This window comes from Saimiri boliviensis, chromosome 2 (genome assembly GCF_048565385.1).
Source record: "Saimiri boliviensis isolate mSaiBol1 chromosome 2, mSaiBol1.pri, whole genome shotgun sequence".
Lineage (NCBI taxonomy): Eukaryota > Metazoa > Chordata > Mammalia > Primates > Cebidae > Saimiri > Saimiri boliviensis.
The window spans coordinates 43,027,341-43,051,463 of NC_133450.1; the positions used below are offsets into that span (position 1 = coordinate 43,027,341).

The following is a 24,123-nucleotide window of genomic DNA, read 5'->3' on the forward strand; positions in this document are numbered from 1 at the left end:
GAGGTGTTAATAATAGAAATGTGTTATATATCTGGACGATGACTACGCAGATAATACATATATTAAAAAGCCATCAACCTGTATACTTTAGATTTGTACACTTTCTTATATCATATTTACTTAGACATTCTTTTGAAAGATGCTAACTGCATTAATAATAAAAATGAAAAATTTTAAACTTGTCAAATTTTTCAAATTAGATGGGCAAAGATTAAACAGGCATTTAGAGAAAGATAGTTTTTTGTATATTGTCAAGGGTAGTACAAAATGATACACATTTTTGAAGGCCAATCTAACAATATTCAACAAAATATTAATACATCTACCCGGGTCAAGTATGGTGGCTCACACCTGTAGTCCCAGCACTTTGGGAGGCTGAGGTGAAAGGATTGCTTGAGTCCGGGAGTTCAAGACCAGCCTGGGCAACAGAGTGAGATCCAGTCTCTACAAAAAATAAAAAAATTAGCTGGGCATGGTGGTGTGCACCTGCAGTCCCAGCTACTCGATAGGTTGAGTAGGGAAGATTGCTTGAGCCCAGGAGGTAGAAGCTGCAGTGAGCTGTGATTTTGCCACTGAACTCTAGTCTAGGCAACAGAGTGAGATGCTGTCTCTCTCTCTCTCTCTCTCTCTCTCTCTCTTCATATATATATATATAATATACATGTGTATGTTATATATATATAATATACATGTGTATGTTATATATATATAATATACATGTGTATGTATATATGTGTCTGTATATATATCCATATGTACACACATATATGTAAATATATATATATCCTTTGACTCAGCAGTTTAACTTTTAGCAATTTACTGTTATAAAATATTCATACAAGTACTCAAAGATATGTGTGGAAAGATAGTAATAAAACATTAGTTATACAATAAAAATCTCTGGGAAAGAAGGCATGTTCATCAGTAAGAAAACAGTTAGATGAGGCTGGGTGCAAAGGCTCACACCTGTAATCTCAGCACTTTGGGAGGCCAAGGTGGGTGGATCTGCTGAGATCAGGAGTTCAAGATCAGCCTGGCTAACATGGTGAAACTCCATCTCTACTGAAAATAAATAAATAAATTAATTAATTAATTAATTAATTAAAAAAAAAAAAAAAACAACTAGCCAGGCATGATGGCACATGCCTGTAATCCCAGCTATTTGAGAGGCAGAGGCTTGAGAATCACCTGAAGCTAGGAGGTGGAGGTTGCAATGAGCAGAGATTGCGCCATTGCACTTCAGCCTAGGCAACAAGAGTGAAACTTTGTCAAAAAAAAAAAAAAAAAAAGGAAGGAAAGAAAGAAAGAAAGAGAAAGAGAGAGAAAGAAAGAAAAGTTAGATAATTAAAATAATATCCATGAAATATGTTATAGCCATTAAAGAGCTTGAGGTTTATCTATATGTTTTGGTCTACTAAAAATGAGACTGTGAACTGTGTAAACAAAGATGGGAAAGCTCAGGATTCCAGCCCCCATAGCCATTCACTTAGATACTCTGTCTCAGTGTCTTTATTTGTAAAATAAAGTTAATAATATTGTTCTTCCTAATCCAGCTCACAAGTGAGGATCAAATGTAAGACACCCTTTGAAAGACAGAAAGTGCTATGGAAGTGCAAAGTGTTATTCTTGAAATAACGTTCTCTTTTTAACTAAAGCTTTGTTTCTCTTAAATCACCACTCAGTCCAGATTTATTTTCCCTATCACTGATTTAGACCAGTGTTTCTCAAAATGTAGGTAGCAAAGTATGGGCATTAATCAAAATGGATGTGGAAACATTATTAAAACTACTGAGCCCAATCTCAAACTACCAAAGTTTTGGAAACCCTGTTTTAGATAGAAATGGGCATTAAGGCCATCTTTCCTCTTTCATTTAAAGGAAGCTGGGCTGACTCTTATTCATGGAGGCCTTCAAGTTGGCTTTCATCTGTCTTGGCTTATCATTTGTCCTCAATGCAGGAGTCAAATGAGCTGGTAAAGTAGTACAAATGGTACCCCCATTTACGTAATCCCAATAGCAGCCAAAGAACATTCGATGAAAAGAACAATGTGATTGTCACTTTGCAGGCAAACATGAAACCCAGTTTAGCTTTAAGAATCGTAGCTGTTGGAAAACACCATCTCCCGGGCAGCTGCTTTGGCTACTGTCCGCAATTAATTTAGCAGAGTCTCAAAAATAGAAAGCAGCCTCTGTTCTGTTATATAATAAACAGTGCTTTATTTGAAATGACAATATTTACTTTTCCTATAGTGAACTCCAGCAGCCTACTAGGCAGCAGGCAAACAGTAGAAATACCTAAAATGGAAACTTGAGAAAGCAGTTTAGCTAGTACAGTTTACTCTTTCTACTTGACCAACAAGTAATTAGAAGAGCCCTTCCATGTTATTCACATTTTATCTAGTTTGTACAGGATCATGGATTCCATGAGACTATCACCATGCACATCTTTCTTGTTTTGATGTGTCTTGAAACATGCAAGACAGATGTGATATAATGAGTTCTCCAATATTCAAGTGTTTAAGCAGAGCTGAGGGTTGTCCCATCAAGAATATTTTCTAAAGGATTCTACTAAGATTGGCAGGTTCAACTGTTCAACTGCCAGGTGATTTCTCAGCCTCTTCCAACAGCAAAGAGTCTGGTGTCTATGTTTCAATTATCTCATTTTCAAGTTATCTTTAAAGGGAAAAAAATTATAAATTATTATTAACTTTTCCAGTATTTAAACTCTCTTTTATAAATGAAAAGTTGTGATTTATGTCTTCCTTATTATAAAAACTCTTTACGTACCTTTATAAGCAACAAATGACCTCTATTTGCAACGTAGGCAACCACATTTTTTTTTTTGCTTTTTGTTTTTTGGTTTTTTTTGAGACGAAGTCTGCCTCTGTCGCCCAGGCTGGAGTGCAGTAGCAAGATCTCTGCTCACAGCAACCTCCACCTCTGGGTTCAAGTGATTCTCCTGCCTCAGCCTCCCAAGTTGCTGGGACTACAGGTGCTCACCACCACGCCTGGCTAATTTTTGTACTTTTAGTAGAGATGGAGTTTTGCCATTTTGGCCAGGCTGGTCTTGAACTTCGGACCTCAGGTAATCTGTCTTCCTTGGCCTCACAAAGTGCTGGGATTACAGGCATGAACCACTGCACCCAGCCTGGACAACCACTTTTAACTTCTTCATAGAGCCTATTTTCTACTCCTTTTATCATATTGTGACAACTCTCCAAAGCATCTCCATTTCTTGCAAATCTTGAGGGAGGGGAAGTCTAACTGAGTCACACTATTCCACAGGGGTCATGTACAATGATGAGATGTTTAAGATTTTTTAGCCTTTTAAGCTGGCATTTAGCTGGCAATACTGGCTACTCTGCATTGTTCTTTGGAGAATGAGATTTGCTTAATTTTTGCAACTGGTGCTTGGATTTTCTTCAGAGGTTGTTCTTTCTTGTCACTCCTGATCTGGTGTCACTTCCTATTATCTCATTTAGCAAAAGCAATCACTTAAAAAAGGACAAATAATTTCATATCTAATTACTAGGTAGAAACATTTTAATTCCTACAAAAATTTTCAGAAACCCAAAGATTCTCCTTCTATCCTGACAAAAATCTAATCTATGAGTCCCCTTTAAAATGGTACAAAGAAAAGTACATTTTGATTAAGTAAAAATTTGAACTTTAGACTTTATTCCTGCTGATTTGTCATGCTTCTCTCTTAGACAGAGTGGCTGTTTACTCTCAAAGGATAGTCCATCGACTAGCTGCATTAAAACTATCTGAGGTACGGACTGGCATGGCAGCTCACACCTGTAATCCCAGCACTTTGGGAGGCTGAGGTGGGCAGATCACCTGAGGTCAGAAGTTCGAGACCAGCCTGGCCAACATGGTGAAACCCTGTCTCTACTAAACATACAAAAAGTAGCTGGGCATGGTGGTGAACACCTGTAATCCCAGCTACTCTGGAGACTGAGACTGGAGAATCACCTGAACCCAGGAGGCAGAGGTTGCAATGAGCCAAGATCGTGCCATTTCACTCCAGCCTGGGCAACAAGAGCAAAACTCCGTCTTGAAAAAAAAATTATCTGGGGTGCTTGTTTGCTTGTTAAAACGCAGATTTCATGGTCCCACTTTAAACCTATGGAATCCAAAACTCTAGGGGCAGGGTCCAGTAAAGAGTATTTTATAAATGCCTCAGGTCATTTGCATGTACAATACAGTTTGTGAAGCATTGCCCTAAAGATCAACCAAATTCTTAATTTCTAGTATATCTTATATTTTTTCTCCTCAATAAGCCAAAGAAAGAATTGTAGGCATTGAAAGTACAGGTCAAATCTTGTCATAGAATGTGTATTCTATTGTAACACTGTTTATGATCACTTAATAGCTTCTGCGTGGGACAGTTAAGCTGTAGTAATTACCTCATGGTTCTGTAATCTGTATGTCTCCTCCCACATGACATTTGTACCAACTAAGACTATGGCTTATTTCCAGACAGAATGGAAGAACTACCCGATGTAGGTGGGCTGATGCCACTTCATATTACATTATTTTTCTTGGCCATTTAAAGACATTTATAAAGTTTCTCACAAATCTTGACCCTGAATTATAGAGTATAACTTAAGGAAAAAAAGTTTTACAAAAACTCATTAAATCCAAGTCATTTTAATCATTGACCTCTTTAAGAAAAACTGCTTTTTACATAAATTGGGAAGGGTCTGGGATTTATAACCCTTGCCCCCAAACTGCCTTTGAATTACATTACCTTAAGCAAATTATGCAACCTCTCTGCCCGTGTTTTGGATTTTTTTTTTTTTTTTGAAATAGGGTCTTGCTCTGTTGCCCAGGCTGGAGTGCAGTGGTACAATCATAGCTCACTATAGCCTCAAACTCCTGAGTTCAAGTAATACTCTGACCTCAGCCTCCCCAACAGCTGGGACCAGAGGCATGCACCACCACTCCCAGCTTTTAAAATTTTTTTGGAGAGACAGAGTCTCACTATGTTTCCCAGGCTGGTCTTGAACTCCTGGGCTCAAGTGATTTTCCCATCTCAGCCTCTTAAAGTGTTGAGATTACAGGCTCGAGCCACTGTGCCCGGCTTCTGCTATGTTTTTGTAATAGAGATAATCACTGTTTATGGTGAGGATGATACTCCCCAAAATTTTGAGATGGATGAGATCAGGTTTGTAAAATGTTACATGTTCTTGAATGAGGGATGCTAAAAGAAATGAAAATCGGGCGGGTGTGGTGGCTCATGCCTGTCATCCCAGCACTTTGGGAGGCCGAGGCGGCAAGGCGGGTGGATCTAGACCAAACTGACCAATGTGGTGAAACCCCATCTCTACTAAAAATACCAAAATTAGCTGTACATGGTGGTGGGTGTCTGTAATCCCAGCTACTCAGGAGACTGAGGCAGGAGAATCACTTGAACCTGGCAGGTGGAGGTTGCAGTGAGCTGAGATCGCACCACTGCACTCCAGCCTGGATGACAGAGTGAGACTCTATCTCAAAACAAACAAATAAAAAGAAATGAAAATTATTGGTATTCCTTTTATAGGCCTTTAATGAGTCATCAACCTATCATTGATGAATCTGCCTCTTGAAATATTTCACTTCTTGTTTTTTCATGCTTACTGGAGTGACACAATCTGCTCATAGATTTTCCTGGATTATTTGGGGAGCTTTAAAATTTAGTCAAAATGAAAAAGCAACATGATCTCCCTCCCAGACACACATGCACGCACACATATGCATGCACATGCACTCCCTAAGACCACAGTGTACATCTTTATCTCCATTTTCTATTGACTAGATTGATTGAACTTACTAAACCATTTGGGTCATCAAAGCCTCAAGTGCTTTGGGGTAGCTAAAGTATCACAAAGTCCACTAGCTCATTAGCAGTAAACCCTAATGTAGCAAAGTGATTAGAAATAAATTATTTACTTGATGTCATTTGGTTGTAAAATCATCCTGCCCATCCATAGTTTCAGTTGCTATTATGCAAAACTGTTCTTTTAAAATTTTGTTCATTCAAAATTAAGGATTTTCGAGAATCCGATTAGACACAAAGCAAAACCAACACCTATCTGTATATCGCCATCATTAAATTCTTTAGTAATTAGAAACCCCTAGTTGGCTCCACAGAATGTTTAAAGATTGTTCCAGTATTTTCAATTTGCAGAGTGGGAGAAAGAATTTTAAATTATCATTGAGTCTACTTGTTTAAAGTTGATTAGCATACATTGTTGTGTTATTTTAAAAGTTAATTTTATAAGCATAAAATATATAACTTTTATAAAAAAAGAAGAAATTGGTAGAAGAATCAGAACCTGATTTATACAGATAAACAGATAAAATGGATTGACAAGGGCTGGGCATGGTGACTCACACCTGTAATCCCAGCACTTTGGGAGGCTGAGGCGGGTGGATCACCTGAAGTCAGGAGTTCGAGACCAGCCTGACCAACATGGTGAAACCTTGTCTGTACTAAAAATACAAAAATTAGCCTGGCATGGTGGCAGGCGCCTATAATCCTAGCTACTCAGGAGGCTGAGGCAGGAGAATCGCTTGAACTCAGAAGGTGGAGGTTGCAGTGAGCCAAGATCGCACCACTGCACTCTGGCCTGGGTGACAGAGTGAGACTGTCTCAAAAAAAAAAAAAAAAAAAAAAAAAAAAAAAAAAAAAAAAAAAGGGTTGACAGGTTGGTGGGCATGGTAACACATGCTTGTAGTCACAGTTACTAGAGAGGCTATGGTGAGAGGGTTGCTCGAGTCCAGGAGTTTGAGTCCAGCCTGGGAAGTGTAGCAAGACCCCATCTAAAAAAGGAAAATAAATAAATAAATTGACAGATTAAAAAAAAAAAAAAGGAGGAATGCATGTAATGATGTGCTGAGGCTACTCCTTTGGACTGTGGGTCCATATGAAAAAAAAAAATGTTCTGGAACTGAGTAATGAATCACTATTGAGAAGTCCCTTATAGGGTTACATAAAAGTATTTCGATCCATCTTTACAGTGGCTGCAAAGAGATCTGGGGATAGTTCACTTACTTTGGTTTTTTTGTTTTGTTTTGTTTTGAGACAGAGCCTTGCTCTGTCATCTAGGCTGGAGTGCCATGGTGTGATTTAGGCTCACTGCAACCTCTGCTGCCTGGGTTCAAGCGATTCTCCTGCCTCAGCCTCCTGAGTAGCTGGAATTACAAATATGAGCCACCATGCCAGGCTAATTTCTGTATTTTTAGTAGAAATGGGGTTTCACTATATTGATCAGGCAGGTCTTGAACTCCTGACCTCAGGTGATCTGCCCACCTTGGCTTCCCAAAGTGCTGGGATTACAGGTGTGAGCTACTGTGTCCAGCCAGCTGCTTTGATTTGGTTGACTTCACTTCTTGAACAAATTTGAGGATGAAACAATCACAAATGTTTCTCATATTTTCTGAACAAAAAAGTAAGATGTTAGCACTTTTTTTTTTCAGTACTGTATCTACCATTATAGCATCTGTTGGGGAGTCTTAATTTCAAGCCTTGTAGAAAAAGCAGTATATTCTGATTTGAGAGTTTCTCCCACATGGTAAAAAATAAAATGTGAAACTTCAGTAACTGGCATGAAGAATTTTAGTAGTACTCAGGAAGTTTTCAGAAACTAGAGTTTTCATATAATATGGAAGTTTCAATGTTTTGAGGTTCAGTAAATTATGAGTATACACGAGTGAAGTCTAAATTACCCATTCAGAAGGGTAACCCTATAGCCCACATGTCTGGATTCATGTATGCAGATGGACAGATACACTTCATTTCTCCTGGGAAGTTGAGCTCTAAAAAGCTATCACTCAGAACAGACAGTTTTATGATTGCATGAAAAGAAAAGGAAAGACGACAAAGTTGCTATAAAAATGAAAGGCCTTTTGGAGTATTAACAGCTGAAAACATTAAGATTTCAATGAAGAAGCAAAAATCAGCTTAAAACTGCAAATTAAAAAAAAAAGAAAAGAAAAAAAAAATCTTTGCAGAGGGTTTGAAGCATATGGACACCCACCCAGTTAGCAATGAGGGCAATGGGAGCCCCAGACTTTAACTTATTAAAGATGACCTTTCCCCTCTCTAAAATTTCAAAGCTGACGTTTCAAGTGCTGAGCAGACTGTGTGCCATATGTAACATGACCTCAGCTCCACTCTGCCTGAGCACTGATGGCATCACTAATGAGAGGTGAAAGGTCCTTTTCTTGCAGCTTTTTCAGAAATCCACCAATTCTTGCCTGTGAAGTAAGGCTCCTCCCTCCTCTCTCTTGGTTTCAAGAGAACTGCATTTAATACACAGCCTCAAAACACTTTTATTATCGTCAATTTGCTTATAGCCATAGCCAAATGGCAGGATGTACAATCACATGCAGAAGAAAATATTTATTTTGACTCAGAAGGCAAAGGGATTAAGAGAACATTGTATTAACCTTGCCTTTCATCTATGTTTTAAAGGGAAAGTCACCCTAGGCATCCATTGAAGTTCTATTGTTTAATAAAGAGTATCAAAGAATTTTAGGACACCAGGTGTGTGTTTAACTGAGGGGAGGAAAGAAAGGGAAGAAGCTACATGAGACAGAAAAGGCAGTTTTCACAAAGCTGCTTCAGAGACTGCAAAAAGATGTATGTGCTGGAATCTGTTACAGGCATTCCTAACAGCCAGCCTCTTCTACCGTCCCCTCTACAACCTTTTTCTGCTGCTTGGAAACAAAATAGCTTTTTTTTTTTTTTTTTTTTTTTTCCCAAGCAGGTTGTTATCATATTCATGGCATGGTCAATTTCCGTTTGCCAAGAAAATATTTAGGCTGATCAAAGAAATTAGAAAATCGGCTGAATAGAAACAGACGTTCCCACAAGAGAAGCGTCTCTCAACGTGAAGAGGCAGGCGGACTGCAGCCCACCCAGTTACTCCTAGGAAATAGTTCTCCTGCCAAAGGCGGAACTACAAGGCCACCTGGATTCTGCTGGAGGGGCTACAGAAGAGTCAAGACCTCCAAGGAAATTCAAATAGAGACTGGAGTTTAAGGCGCTCTGGCGGCAGACGTGCAGAGAGATGATCGGTTCTACTACCTATGTACAAGCCAGGAGGGCCTTTAACTACGGCCCCGAATCCAGAGCGACCTTTCAAGGCAGAAGATAAGTGAGTTCGGGATCCTTTTGTTTTGCTTTGCCTAGTTTACTACGCTCATGGAAAGGCAAGAACACATTATCCTGGGTAGGTGAAGTATGTACTTTTGGAATGGAGGGATAGCTGTTTCACCCGAATTAATACAAGTTCAGGCGTTTATTTATGTTGATGTGTGGATTGGGGTGGAGAATGGTTGATAGTTGTCTTTGGGACCTTATTGGTCTCTGTGTGTGCTCCCCGGCCAGCTGGTGACGGTAAATGAGAGGGTCCTCCATCTCTTCGCTGTTCCTGGGCAATGCTCGGCCAAACTAAGTCCACTTGCAGCGCTTCGACGCGAAAGGACTGGCTGAGGTCGCGGCTTCCCGCCGCAGGTTCCACGAAACCGAGAAGCCGACTCCGCTTAAGGAAAGAAGATCCCGATTTCCCCACTCGCCTTGGGCAAATTGGGGTACCTCATTCGCCAGCGAAGCGTCGCTGTCCTTATCCCAACGCCTCCAACTTTTGGAGGGAAAAGTGAGAGAGGGATGGCCCTGAAAGAAGGCGACTATGGGGACAGCTAAAGAAGCCAAAGAAAACTCCCTCCTAGCGAGTCCCGTCCGGGGCTACGTGGCGCTGGCGAGGCCAAGGTGGGCCGAGCGGTCCCCGGGCTTTGGGCCGAGAATCCGCTCTGCTACCCTAGCCCCTTCCCGCCGCGCGCTCTTCACCCCGGGGAGTCGGCCGGGCAGATTTTCCTTTCTGTTTGTTTTTTTCGTTTCGGTTCTTGCCGGCCTGGCGAGAACTCCTTTGCCAGGAAGACAGCGCCCTCTTTCTCCTCCGGCCGCGACGCCGCCGGCCTGCACCGGCTGTCTCTGCTTCACTGACCTCTCCGCGCCTCCTGGTGGTCCCCGCCCTCCAGGCCCCGGTCCCTCTTTCCTCACGCCCTGACGCGTATGGGCCCCATGCAACGCCCGAGAAAACAACCCAAGAGAACAGAGGGCAGGGGCCGAAGCCGGCTCGCGTCCCAGCCCTCAGGCCCGCCCGGCGAGATAGCGTGACCTTTGGCTACAAGCCTGGGCAGAGCCGGCCCCGGCGCAGACGCGGCGCCCGAGAGCTCGCGCGCAGCCCGGGGGAGGGAGCTTCTGGCGCAGGCGGCGGGGCGAGAGGTGAGGCCCAGCTCCTCTAGACCCCGCGCCGCGGCGAAGCCTCCCCGGCGCCCGCGCGCGGCTACTTGGCTGCGCGCGCGCACCTGGCACAGCGGCTTGTAACGAGGCCCAGGATCAGCCCGCGAAAGTGGACCCGGTCCTGCACGCGGGGTGATGGGTGAGGGTGGCGGGTGAACTTGAGTAGAGGTAAGGAAAGAGCTTACGACCTTCTTCCAAGTCCTAAAAGCGTCCCTCGCAGTTCCCCTGCTTGCTGGCAGCCTCACCCTGCTGGCTTCCAGGAGGGCTTTGCCAAGCACTGCATTGGTGTTGGAAACCTTGTCGCAAAGTCCGAGCCTAGGCGAGTGGTCGAGACGCACGGAGGGGCATGGGTGAATGGGCACCTTTCCAGCACCCGCTACCCAGTATCCCTTTCCCCCTGCTCAGAGGACTGGTGATTCAGACAAATGCCGCGCGGCCCGTTTGGGAACAGAGGCGGTGGAGCTTCTGTCCGCGAAAATCTGGATCCTTTTAGAGCCCAAACAATATGCTCGTGTGAGAATGCAAAAACAGATCCCACGGCGTGGATACGCACCGACAGAGGTACAGGCCTGAAGTGCGCCCACCCCCGAACTCCTACCCGTTCCTGGGAGCCTCAGGGGTAGTTCGCTTTCAGCTGACCCTACTGCACAACGCAGGCGGCTCCCAGAAATGCACTAATTGAGTCACAAACCACTGGTCGCCAGGAACAAAGCGATCCATCTCAGCAGCTCAGCGCCCAATTTGTCCGCAGCACTTTCTTCCGCAATTCAGAAGCATTATCTTGTTTTAAAAAGTACCACGGCAGAGACGTGGCAATTATCCGGAGCTCGGGTTACACTAAATGGCTTAGGCTGAGAAATGGAAGAATACAAAATGCCGCGAACGTGCAGATTGCCTCGCTGCCGAGCCTGGACCGGGGTTAGGGGAGGCGAACTAGAGCTTTTGGCAAGGGAGAAGGGAGGCAGGCGCAAGTTCCCACTCGTGGTCGTCTCCGAGTGACACCACCGAGAAAGGAGTGTTGGCCCTTTATCTCTAAAGGCTAAGGATTCCCAGAGACGAATCTCCAAAGGTCGGGGGATAAGAGGTCATATCCCAACCTGACCAGGCCAAGCTTCTGGTTTCAGGGTCTGGGTTTTGGGTCAGTAACAGGTTGGGAACTTCAGGCACTGCTGGGATGAGGAACAGGAGAAAGGTCAAGGGTTAGTGAATGAGATGGGGAGGGGGGCGGGACGGAGAATCCAGTCTCTCTTCACGACACCCACTCCGGAATTGGGGAAGAGGAAAGCACCGGGAGAAAACCACCCGAAGGAAAGAGAAGCTGGCTCTTTACAATGGGAGAAGGCGTTTAGTCCTGAACCAGGAGCAGGCCTGCGCCTGGGTGGACGCTGTAGGGTGGAACGCTCGATAAATGGCGAGAGTCCCAGAGACCACCAGGCCTTTCCACACCAGGAAAAAAAAAGTCTGCTCTAAGAATCTTCATCTCGGTCCACCAGGGTGAGTTTGGGCCTGGAAAATGGGGAGAAAGAAAAGCGAGTAACGAGGTTTTCGGGTGGCGGCGCCCTGCGTGCAGACGTCTGCTCTCTCCAGCCGCGCAGCCTGCTGTGGCAGCCACGCTGTGCGCAAGTGTCTTTATCCTTCAGCTCAAACCAGCCCCCACATCTTGAAGTAATCAGCAGCCGAGAAGAGACTCGTCCCCCTGGCATCTCAGGTTAAAGAAGGAGGTCCAGGAAAATGTGGTAGAGCCATTACAAGAAACCCGAGCCGCAGTCATCAGGGACTCCAATTGCCATCGCATTAGGATTGATTAGAGACCAGCAGTACCGTAATGACCCGGAAAGAGGGGCAGCCGGGGATTATTAATATCAGAACGGGGGGGGAGCAAAATGGGGAGGGAGAAGTTTCAAATTACTAGTATTTATATGTTAAGTCCAGGTTTACCTGAGGAAACCAGATAGTCAGTGAATCAAGCTAACGATAAATCTAATTGCATTTCAAATTTCACGAAGCCTGATTTTTTGGAGAGTGGAGTAAAACCATCATGAAAACCAAGCCAATATCTTAGTTTTTATAAACATGTAGTTTTATAAGTTTATTGTAAGAATCCAAGCGAAGAGATAGGGAGGGGCGCTAAATGTCTGCTTTCCTTATCATTGGACCTCCTTACAATTTGGACTTCAAATAGCTTGATATTTTTGCTCGCGGGAGTGCATTTTTGAATCGCTTTGGTTCTTCCCTCCAGGGATATGGGGCAATGGAGTGGACATTTTTTTTTTTTTTTTTTTCCAGAGCGTCCAAAGGAGGAACAAACCAAAATGTAAGTGAAGCAGTAATCCCTCGGTAGTGGTTTTTGTTTTTTGTTTTGTTGAAGACGTGAATGATCAGGATCCCAAGGAGATGTGTAGAAGAGAGGTGGTTTGTCTCCTTCCTCCAACTATGAGCCAAAACAAATCAGCCCCTGATGGTCCGGGCTGAAATGTAGCTCACTGGATAATTAACTCCATCTTTCCAGTCCACCCTAACTGTTTATTTAGTGTCACCCTGCATTACCGTCACTAGCACTTTCCTCTGAACAGGAGGAGCTGCAGGCTTTCACCTCCCAAAAGGAAATTCTTTTTAGCTTAGACAGATGTGGTATTCAGGATGTACATTAGTTGAGAAAAAAAAAGTTGATTGAAAATTCAATGGAAGATAAGCGGTTTTGGAGAATTTCATTTTATAAACCTACCCTAAGGAGATATTTTTAAAAACAGGGAATGCGGCTCAGAGTCCCTTAAATTCTTAAGAATTGATTATTCTGACACCCCGGCTCCAATTTCCAGAAAGGTAGTTGGCATATGATGTTGAGTAGGGTCTTTTAGCTCAAATCTGGCGATTGGTCAGAGCTTTCTCAGAATGCAGCTGGTCAGCCCTTTTCTCAGGTGGCCAATACACCTTTGCCGGCCCTCCCTGAGGGCCACGCCATCTATTGCTCGCCCTCCACACCCTGTAAAAGGTCCTCGCCCTGCCGACTACAGCACCCAGACTTGAGGGTCTACTCTCAAGACAACCTACCAGCGCTGCCTCAGTGGGTGACATCAGCACACTCTGTGGAACCTCACAGTGCCCAGTCCTGGAAAGAAAGAAATGAGTGCCACGGGGGCGGTGGGGGGGGGGCGGAGAAGGGAAAGGGAGGGAAGAAAGAAGAAAGAGGAAGAGGAAGAGGAAAAACAATGAGGAGAAAGAGGAAGAGAGGCAGAGAGAATGAAAGAATGAGAAACGGGTTCACATACAGACAGAATGAGCGAGGGTTCTCTTTCAGATGGAGAAAAAGAGTTAGAGACACACTCCAGGAGAGACCCACTGCGGGGCACACGTAGAGCGAGAGAGAGGATAACTCCGCCAAAGACAGTTCTGTTCCCCTCCAATTTGAGCTCCCTCCCAGCGCTTGACACTCGGTCTGTCTGTCAGTCGGTCTGTGTATCTATCTTTCTCCCTTCCCGGACCTCGAGACAATACGGAGATGGTATTTTCAGGAGCCGCGCGGGGCGGCAGGGTTTTCAGCAGCGAGCCTGGCTTGCAGCTGGCTCTGTTTGTCCAGGTGTGGGCGGTGGTGCGGGGTGGGACGGAAGGGGCGGGCCCGCGGTCGCCCAGAACCTTGGGCCAGCGTAGCGTTTTCGCACCAAGGAAGTGAGAGGCTCTGATCTCGAGCTTCCCGCTTCCAGGAAAAAACGTCCTCCCTCCCTCCATACATAAATGCACTTGGGGAACAGACAAATCCTCATTGTTCAGAAATAAGCTGAGGAGGCCCGCCTGCTCCCCTCAGCTAGGCAGAGAGAGGCAGGGAGGGAGGCGGTGGGCGGGGGGGGGGGGGCGCGGATCCGGTGTCACGTTGCAGATTCCCACTAAGATAACGAAACGTGATCTATTTTTCAGAACAGCAAGTGGATGGGAAAGAACTTGACAACACAAAACTCATTTACTAATGGACTGGTTTTGGGTTTCTCTTCTCTGAGTCCACAAATCTCTCTGCCTGAGCCCCAGGCCTATTCAGACCTCGCGGGGAGCGGCGTCCCCCAGGAGCAGGTGGGCTGCTGCTCCGGCGCCACGCCGGTCTTCGGAGCCGGAGTTCCCAAGGGTCGAGAATTTTGGCACTTCAGCCCGGACTTAGGGAGTCTCCGCACTGCCCCAGAGCAGTGACACTAATTTATTGAAGAAACACTTCTCTATGCGCTCCCCTTCCAAATATTTGTAGGTAGAATAAGATCCTTACCGTCGTTTTGGATGGTGAAAGAATTCCAAGAAAGCGGCCAGCGAGTCCCAAAGTATCTTACTCCAAGCCAGAAGGTAAACAACAGGGTTCCAGCTAGGGGTGTTTGCTTCAAGGCCTCTGTCAACCCAGCCTAGAAACCCTAGCAACTGCTAATGCTATCCCATTGAATGCTTTTTCATCGGCTAATTATGCGCACCCGGTCATTACCTGCGCAGAGGAGGCACTGAAGAGCCAAAACCCAGTCTCGGGCGCTCCTTGCCAGCGGTGTTCCTCCCGAGCCGCGCGAGGGTAGCAGCCGGCTGACTAGAGTTGCTTGTTTCCTTTAAATTTCCAACGCATCTCTGCTTTTCGTGCGACTTGCATTGACACCAAAGGTTTTATGTTAGCAGAACAACTCAAACCTTTCTGTGTGCGATTTAAAATGGATCATTTGATTTAGGTGGTTTGTGAATTCATATCATTTTACCTCTTTTAGTGGTTTTCAGTGGGAGGTTCCATTTTGGGAAACCTTATATATCCGAGCCAATAATTAACATTTATAACAATTGATTCCCCAACCAAGGAATCGAAATAGCAGGTAGGCTCCTTGGTATAAAGTGCATAGCACTTTCCCTTTCCAGTTACGTGATCTATTGGATTAAGCGGAAGGAAAAAACGTCGGCGGGCCCAGTCACGGCCTCCGAGGAAGAGCACCTCTTCTCTTCTACCCGGATTCCCGCAATCACAGCTTCTACACGTGGTCTTCCCAGTTGAAGTCGATGTCTAGTACGTCCTGGTTCCTTTTGAAGACAGATACAAAGAAGTGGGTAGGGAGGTCTGGAGGAAGTGGGGGGAAGGTGGTCCTATTCGTGTCTAATTGCCATCTCTCTGCTGTCTGTCATCCTCTGTAAATTTATACCTGCCCTTATTTGTCCAGGCTATGCCTCATTTCCTTATACAAAATTGTTAATTACAAAGTACACCCCATACTCAACATACTGTTTGTCTTTTAAGAGACGTGATTGTGCTTAAAGACCCTCCTTCCATTGTAATTGTGTGCACTTGCTCCAGTCTTTAGGGTATTAACTGTATTAACTGATTTTTAGAGACAGGTTTAAGCCTCCGTTCCGGTCCTCACACAGCTGCCATGTCAATAAGGGCTGTTCCAAGCAGAGACATTCCTTCTGGGAGGACACTGCAGCTCCTTAAGACCTCATGTGAAACATCATAAGCACTAAAATAAGACAGTGAGGGAAAATTACCAGACACATGGCTCTGGGCTTAGCATTGCCAGGCTTCCAGTTTAGAAAGTCACTGGGCAAACTATATGGCAGAGGCTCTTTTGAAAGAATGCACACCCACTAAATGCATTTTAAAAAAAAAAGCCTAAGGTAATGAAATATCAGCATCTGTTTCCAACATCTAATTGCATGGAATACGCCAGAGTTTCAAGGATGCAGAAAGCATTATGTTCAGTAGAGAAGCAGCTTTCTGTGTACTTGGAATCTCCCTTGTGGCAGCCCTGAGGTGGGAACCCTTTATGAGTTTAGAATATATGTTGCAGGGTGCACTGGACTAGGTGCATCACTTTAAAACCATATTAATAATAAGAGGGGAAACTCAGACACTGCTTCTCCTTCTCCCATTTGCTTCTGAATATGCAAAAGGTTTTGCAGTGCTGAGCTCTTTGGCTGAAGGAATCAAAACATATTTAAAGAACACAAGCTAGTTTAAGGAGCCTACAGTTTGTTCTTCACCACTCTCTAAGAGGGCGCATTGAAATCAAAAGCATTTTTGAAGTGTACTTAGAATTCTGTTTTGAACTTATCTAATTAGAGATAAGCATAGTCATAAAGTCACTCTCCTTCCACCATTTGGCTTCCCTTATCTCCATGCATTGTTCTTATCTCCCGCTAGTCTCAGCTACTGACAATAGATTATCTTTGTTTAGAGAGGCTAATTGTTTTTAAAATCTTTTAAATAATTGCTTTGGAACTAGGTGTGCAAATGAGGCTTAAGATAATTACAACTTCATTTGTTTGTGCAGTTTTACTAAGTATTCTCCACACATAAACAAAACAGCAGATGATGGGACTTAAATTGCAGTACATCTCTCACTCCTTGGCAGCAAAATAGGCCAGCATCGCAAAACACACACACACACGCGCACGCGCGCGCGCGCGCACACACACACACACACACACACCTCTTTATTTAATCTTCTTGGAGCTGCTGTCGTCCTCGCTTTGAGGGCAGTGTTCCTCTCAGAGCAGGGCAAGGATTATGTTACAACCGGACGGTTATTGGAGCCTGGCACAGTTTTATTTAATTTACACCACATCCAGCGCCTTTCGTACGAGGTTCCCAAAGCATTTTTGCTAATAGCAAGTAAAGCTTCTCAGCATTCCTCAGTAGCAAAGGTGGCACTGGAAATCGCCACCACACAGATGGGGAAATTGAGTCCAGAAAAGCTTCAGGAACCTGCTGGTTTCCACTGCAGAACATTAAGATAACAAATTACAAATGAACGCTCGGAGACTCTATGTGCTCAGCAAGAATGCTCTAAACAGCTCTTCGCCTGGTCTCAAATCATGGAGGCCCTTTGTGAACGAGGGAAACGCTGTCCAACTGGGAGTACTTGTGCCCTTTGGAGGGTGGTGTGGGGCAATTGGGGGAAGGAAGGGGAAATTGGGTTCGGCTCCTTGAGCCGAAGCCAACCCGAAAAGAAGCCACGCTTCCAGAGGCTGCAAGCAGGGACCCTGCTCTTGAATTATTTATCGCGTTCCATAGCTATTCATCAATCCATTATTTATTCATTCCAACATTAAAGTAATTAAATATGAGCTCACCGGGAAAGGGCAAGTCTACAAGGGATGAGGACAAGAGTACGGAGGGAGAGGGGAGAAACGAAGGTTTGAAGTCATTGATTTGTGCGGAGTTGTGCGCGACTCCGGGTAGGTAATGCTGATAACGGGTCCCGCCTTGCAGGGTCCTGACGCGCTCACCCACTCCCTACCTACCCCGACTTCCGCAGCGCAGCTCAGACCCCAACTGGCTTCCCACCTTTCCTCTTCCTTCTCCTCCCACCACTCCCTACCCCGGCAGCCCTCGCAACACCCCTCCCCACCACCACCCCCACCCCCACCCCCACCCCCACCCCCACCCCCACCGCCACCACCACCACCACCACCAGCACCACCACCAGCACCACAGCTCCTAGCTCCTCAGCCTCGCCCTCCCCGAGCTGGGCGGTGCAGCCTCGCTGCTCGGCCGGGCGGCGCGCTGGCTGGCCAGCCCCGGATAGGCGCCTCCTGCAGCCAATCAGCTTGCCGGGGACGCTGCGCGCTTTAAGGCAGCTGCCTGGAGAACAGAAACCAAGTTCCCCGGCAACTAGCAGCATCCACCGGGCGGGAGGTCCGAGGCAGCAAGGCCCTAAAGACTACTGAGTGCGCCGGCGGCTCCTTGTTCAGCGCGTCCCCTACTCTTCTGCCTCCTCTTCCTTGGCCGTCCACTTCCAAATTCCGACTCAGATTTTCGCCTTTGCAAAGCCTAAGGAGGAGGTTAGGAACAATCGTGCCCCCATACCCTGCGGCCGAAGCCCCCTGCTTCTCGGCTCTGCTCCCTGCCGCGTGCGCCTGGGCCGTGCGCCCCGGCAGGCCCCAGCCATGTCGATGCTGCCGTCGTTTGGTTTTACTCAGGAGCAAGTGGCATGCGTGTGCGAGGTTCTGCAGCAAGGCGGAAACCTGGAGCGCCTGGGCAGGTTCCTGTGGTCACTGCCCGCCTGTGACCACCTGCACAAGAACGAGAGCGTGCTCAAGGCCAAGGCGGTGGTCGCCTTCCACCGCGGCAACTTCCGTGAGCTCTACAAGATCCTGGAGAGCCACCAGTTCTCGCCTCACAACCACCCCAAACTGCAGCAACTGTGGCTGAAGGCGCATTACGTGGAGGCCGAGAAGCTGCGCGGCCGACCCCTGGGCGCCGTGGGCAAGTATCGGGTACGCCGAAAATTCCCACTGCCGCGCACCATTTGGGACGGCGAGGAGACCAGCTATTGCTTCAAGGAGAAGTCGCGGGGCGTGCTGCGGGAGTGGTACGCGCACAATCCCTACCCCTCGCCGCGTGAGAAGCGGGAGTTGGCCGAGGCCACCGGCCTCACCACCACGCAGGTCAGCAACTGGTTTAAGAACCGGAGGCAAAGAGACCGGGCAGCGGAGGCCAAGGAAAGGTACGCGGCGTGCTTCCTGCGACTCGGGTGACCCTAGGAAACCTTCCTTTCCCCTCCACCCCCTCCCGCCCCCGCAGGCACCCGCCACCAAGTCCTCCCCGCTGGCCCGAGCCTGTCCACCGGGCGGCGCGCAGGCTTCCGCCGCGCTGCTGCGAAAGTTCATGAACTCTGAGGTTCCTTGCGAAGGATGGGGCCTCATTTGCTTTGAGCACCCGCGAGTGGGTTTCTCTGGGATGTGAGTGTCGGGAAATATTGGCGCTAGGTTTGTTTTCCATGCCTCCCTGGCTGGCTGCGGCGGGGAGTGGTGGGTGGAGAGTTTCTAAATCAATGGGCAGGGAAGCGTTGATTGGTGTCGCAAGGAAAGAGGTTCGGTGGGAGCTAAGGTTCGCGAACCTCTCTCCTCTTCCTCCCCAGAGGGGCGAAGCTGGCCTGAGACATCGGCCCTGCCCTCACTCCCGCCCGGTTTTACACGGCTCTCTCTTGATAGTCTTTTGAATCAGAGGTCGCCTGCTTCATTTCTCACTAGCTGGACAAAGGGAGGAGTCCTTTAAAAATACATTGAAAAGAGAGCTTTGGGGAGAGTTGGCGCTGCATTTACTTCCCGGAGCCCCAAATTCAGAAAGGGTCGATCCTCGCCGTGTTCGCTCTCGCTCATGGCGGGGCGCAGCAGCCGGTCGGTCTGGCTGTCCGCGCCGCCTGCCCAGACAAGGAAGGGGTCTCCAGTCGCAGCCTTCTCTCACGCTGGAGCTCAGAAGGCAATATTTTAAAAATTGGTCTCTAACTTCCCCCACCTCGGGGCAACACCTTCGTCACCTGGCCAGGCTCCTTCTGTTCTCTGCAGAGCTTCCGATAGACATTCAGAAGAACGGTGGGGAGGTGGCTGTGGCGGGGAGAGCGCTCCTCGAAGCCAAAGAGTTTGGGGGAAACCTGAGCGCAGGGGCCGGCTAGCTTCCTTTGTTTGCTTCCAAGCCTGGGGGCCGCAGGTCTTGCTTCCTTTCCTCTCTGGGTGGAAAACCACAGAGCCAGAGTAAATTCAGCTGAAATGGGCTGGCCAGGAGACAGAGACTGTGAGGATAAGGGAAAAGAAAGGAGGAGACAGACAGTCGCTAGGAGTCGGGAATACCGGGCGAGCACTCGGAAGGCGAAAGCTGCAAGAGCAGCGAAATTCTGTTAACCAGGACCGAGTGCCGGGACCTCGCCCGCTGGCAGCCCGTGCCGGGCGGCGAAGTTTCCCCTGCCCGGAAAAGATGGGTTGCTTTGGATGTTGGTAAAAAGTTTGAGAGGGGGCCACGAGGGGCTGAAGAGTTAGCAAGTAACACAGAAACAGAAATTATATAGTTGCGGTTAGCCTTTAGCCCTAGGGCCGACTCCCGATGAAATCAGAGAGACTGGCTGCGCTCCTTCTGTTTATTCGGTCACTGGGCCGCTCTGGGCACCACTTCCCATGACCTGTCCTGTGTCTGCAAAACCTTCCCTGTCCTGTGTCTGCAAAACCACCAACTCTGGGCTGGGGCAGGAAAACTGGATGTTTAATTGTCTCATACTGGAACAAGGCAATGGGCTTGATTCATCCCAAACATGTGTGCATTGGACTGTGTCCTCTGTCGTTTCTTTATCACCAACGTCCATTTATTGAAAGATTTTCAAACTTAGTTACATTTAAACATGGTGTTAGTTGATAAGTATTTAAATATAACTGCTGGTACAAAATTTAAAACGTATATTTTGTATGTTTCAAGTAAATCCTGCTAATCTATCACTTCTTGAAATCTGGAAGAGAAAAGGACCTGGCTCCTAACAGGAGGCTCTCTGTCCGTAGCTCTCTTAGCTCTCCGTTTCTCCAGGCTCCTCTGACTTCTCACCTCCCCCATTACCCTTGGGGATGGGTGGAAGGGTAGAGCTCTTCCATTTGGGTTGGTGACAGATTGCACAATGGCCCTTTCCTCCTTCCAGCTCCCCTCCCTCCATCTCACACTTTTTTTTTAACTTTTTTTTTTTTTTTTTTAACCATATGGTGTTGTCCTCTATTTCTTAGGGAGAACACCGAAAACAATAACTCCTCCTCCAACAAGCAGAACCAACTTTCTCCTCTGGAAGGGGGCAAGCCGCTCATGTCCAGCTCAGAAGAGGAATTCTCACCTCCCCAAAGTCCAGACCAGAACTCGGTCCTTCTGCTGCAGGGCAATATGGGCCACGCCAGGAGCTCGAACTATTCTCTACCCGGCTTAACAGCCTCGCAGCCCAGTCACGGCCTGCAGGCCCACCAGCATCAGCTCCAAGACTCTCTGCTTGGCCCCCTCACCTCCAGTCTGGTGGACTTGGGGTCCTAAGTGGGGAGGGACTGGGGCCTTGAAGGGATGCCTGGAGCAGCAACCACTGCAGCGACTAGGGACACTTGTAAATAGAAATCAGGAACATTTTTGCAGCTTGTTTCTGGAGTTCTTTGCGCATAAAGGAATGGTGGACTTTCACAAATATCTTTTTAAAAATCAAAACCGACAGCGATCTCAAGCTTAGCCTCCCTCTTCTCTCCAACTCTTTCCAGTTTTGCATTTTCCCTCCCAATGCAGAGATCAGGGGGAAAAAAAAACCCAAACAAACAAAAGCACCCAGGCACCCAGTCTCAGTTCTGTGCAACTGATAGGCCTGCTTCAGCAGTCTTTCTTCTTTTACAACGAATGGGAATTACAAATCAACTGGATTTTTATTATTTCCTTTTAATTTATTTATGGAGAAATGTGAAGAGGAAAAGGAAATGAAGAGAGAGAAACAGAAAGAGAAAGGGAGATAAAAACAGTGAAAATAAGAGCCTCCAGGCTTGGAGGAACTGATTACATTCTTAAGGTGAATAGGAAAAATACAATCTTTAACTTTCTTTGATAAGGAAAAATTGAGTTTACATTTTTCATATTTAGTGTTAAACAATTTAATGTAGATTAAAATAAAAGAACAGTATTAGGAGGAAAAAACAAGTGCCTAAATGTCTTAATGCTCTCTATGTGAGAAAGTTAGAAATAGACATGCCCATTAGTAATGCAACATTTTTTTCAAATTTAGTGGAATTTTTTGGTGGTTGTTTGTTTTCTTGGGTTTTTTTTTTTTTTAAATGACAAACTCTAAAATTGTACCAATGTGAAAAAACACTTTCCTGAATGCCATTACTCATGTCCTCAAAGCTTTCATATCTGTAGCCTACTTCTGTTAAGGGTTTCTCCTGTTTCTAGTTTCTAGTTTGCAAAGGTATGCCAACGAATCTTGGCAACCTGGTATTTGTTACTAAAACAGCATGTGTTTTCAGGTTTCTTTTCTATTGTACCTAAAGCAGTCTAAATTAAAACTTAGTAGAACACCAGGAGTATGATTCTGTTTCTGAAAGGTGAGTGGTGTATTGCTGTCATTGGGCCCTATTTTTAAAAAAAAAATTAGTTTTTTTTTGTTTTTTTGTTTTTTTCTTAATGGTGGCTGTGAATTGCAGGGTACTTTGAAGGCCATCATCTGAACCAAGAGTAGTAACTAGGTTAATCATATGACAGAAAGAGAGTGAATTTAGCTTTGGGGTATTTATTTACTTTTATTATTTAGATATGCAATTTTGTTTACCACTGTTTCTTCACAGCATTCATATGTTAACTAAGCTCATTTGTGTTAACAAGTTTATGACAAGACTGTGAAAGTAAAAATAATTTATCTGCTTGAAGAAAAAAAGGGAAGGAGAACAAGAATAGAAACATTGTGAATTAATTTGTGCAAATAGAAAGCAGACCACCAGGACAGGAGCTCTTTTGCAGTGGTGCCAGATAGTGTCCAGAAAAATCCCAGTAATCATGTAGGCTCCATATTATTTTTGTCGGGGGCAAAATGATGTATCTTCTGTATTTAGCTTTTAAAATTAGTGAAACAAATGGCATTATTTATTAAAATTCGACTCAGGATAACAGGATTGGCTTGCTTGTGCTTTGTAAAATATTGTTCCCTAGGGAAAGTATTTTCACATGACAGTTTCATAATTTTGATTTTTCCCTATCTGTAAGTGTCACCATTAACGTATTATTTCTTTTTTGCTCTTTCCTATTCTTTGGTCTAGAAAACTGAGTTATATGGGGGAAATCAAGGCCTTCTTATTTTTTTTAAAACTGTCAAATAGAATTGAGTTCCAGGGAGAAATGGTCACTGTACTTAACTGTAGACACTTTTACTTATAAAGTCGTTTTTCTCCCTCAGTGATGGACAGATGTGCACACAGCCGCTCAGAGACCATCATTTGGTTTGGGAGCTTAGGGTCCCAATCTCCCTTGTTAGTGTTTTGGATCATTAAGTCGGTGTTTATTTAAGTCACTAGGGTGTTTATTCTCCCTGTCTTGGGCCACGGAGAAATGCCACCCTCTGCAGGAGGGGCTCTCACAGGGAATCTCCGCACATTCTTCACATTCACTCCCCAAAACAAACACCCTACACAAAGATAGCTTTCAATGACCCTGACAGGCTTCAAAGGACGCTGCGGAAATCTCTCTGGAAAATAGGAAGGGCCAATTACTTTAATTTCTTACATGCCCTCTCTTCCTACTCCGTTGACTACCCCCCACTCTCCCAGCTCCGCTTGGGATAATTTTAGGCTCGTGGAAGTTGCGTCTCGCAGGGTGCCCCGGCCCATTTCCTGCTCCCTTAGTTGGTGAATCTTGGACATGTCTGCAGATCCGGTGAGGAGCAAGAGGGCTGGTCCTGTAAAAGCCCGCGTGATTACTGCCTGTAAACTCGTTAAAAGGACAATTTTCTGTCACAGTCATAAACTCTTTGCAAAACCCCTGGCACTAAATCCAGAGCGCGCATATTCCAGATGTGTTTAATAAGAAATTGCACAACGTGCCTCCTTGCGCCATCCTCGGCTCAGTCTGGCTAAAAGAGGGACAAGCAGGAGGAGGCGAGAAAACAGAATATTGCTTTGAGTTTTTTTGGCAATCATTTCAGAGAAATCATTAGGGGAAACTAACCATATTTTTTTTTCTTCCCTCGAGGAAATCTTCGGGAACCAGCTGTTAAGGGACCTCCAATTTACCCTCTGGGTGTCGCAGTTTAACTGAATCTAAAGCCACTTTTCGTTTCTCCTCTACAGATGTCAGAACGATAGCCAAAAGTAATGAACACTGGCTTTTAAATAAAGTGTTTTTAGGACGAAACCATACAGCCAAACCATTGTGCCAAGTGAAATGAAAAAAAAAAAACAAAAAAAAAAACAAAAAAAAACCACTCGGGTGATTTTTATTTTTTAATGGTTGAACTCTGAATACACAATTGTTCGAGCCCCCGCTGCCTGCTCGCCTTGACCTCTTGGCTGAGAACGAAGCTTCCTAAATTCTCAGAGGCCAAGGGGTTTGGCCCC

The 24,123-nt window shown here is 45.8% G+C and overlaps 1 protein-coding gene across 1 annotated transcript; it reads left to right on the forward strand.

The window, feature by feature from the left end:
- The first annotated feature begins 17,897 nt into the window (after positions 1-17,897).
- Positions 17,898-23,290, forward strand: SIX1 (SIX homeobox 1). Its single transcript, XM_003924401.4, has 2 exons — positions 17,898-18,746; positions 20,782-23,290. Exons 1-2 carry the CDS (start codon positions 18,187-18,189, stop codon positions 21,074-21,076), a joined length of 855 nt encoding a protein of 284 aa, XP_003924450.1. The 5' UTR covers positions 17,898-18,186; the 3' UTR covers positions 21,077-23,290.
- The last annotated feature ends 833 nt before the right edge of the window (positions 23,291-24,123 follow it).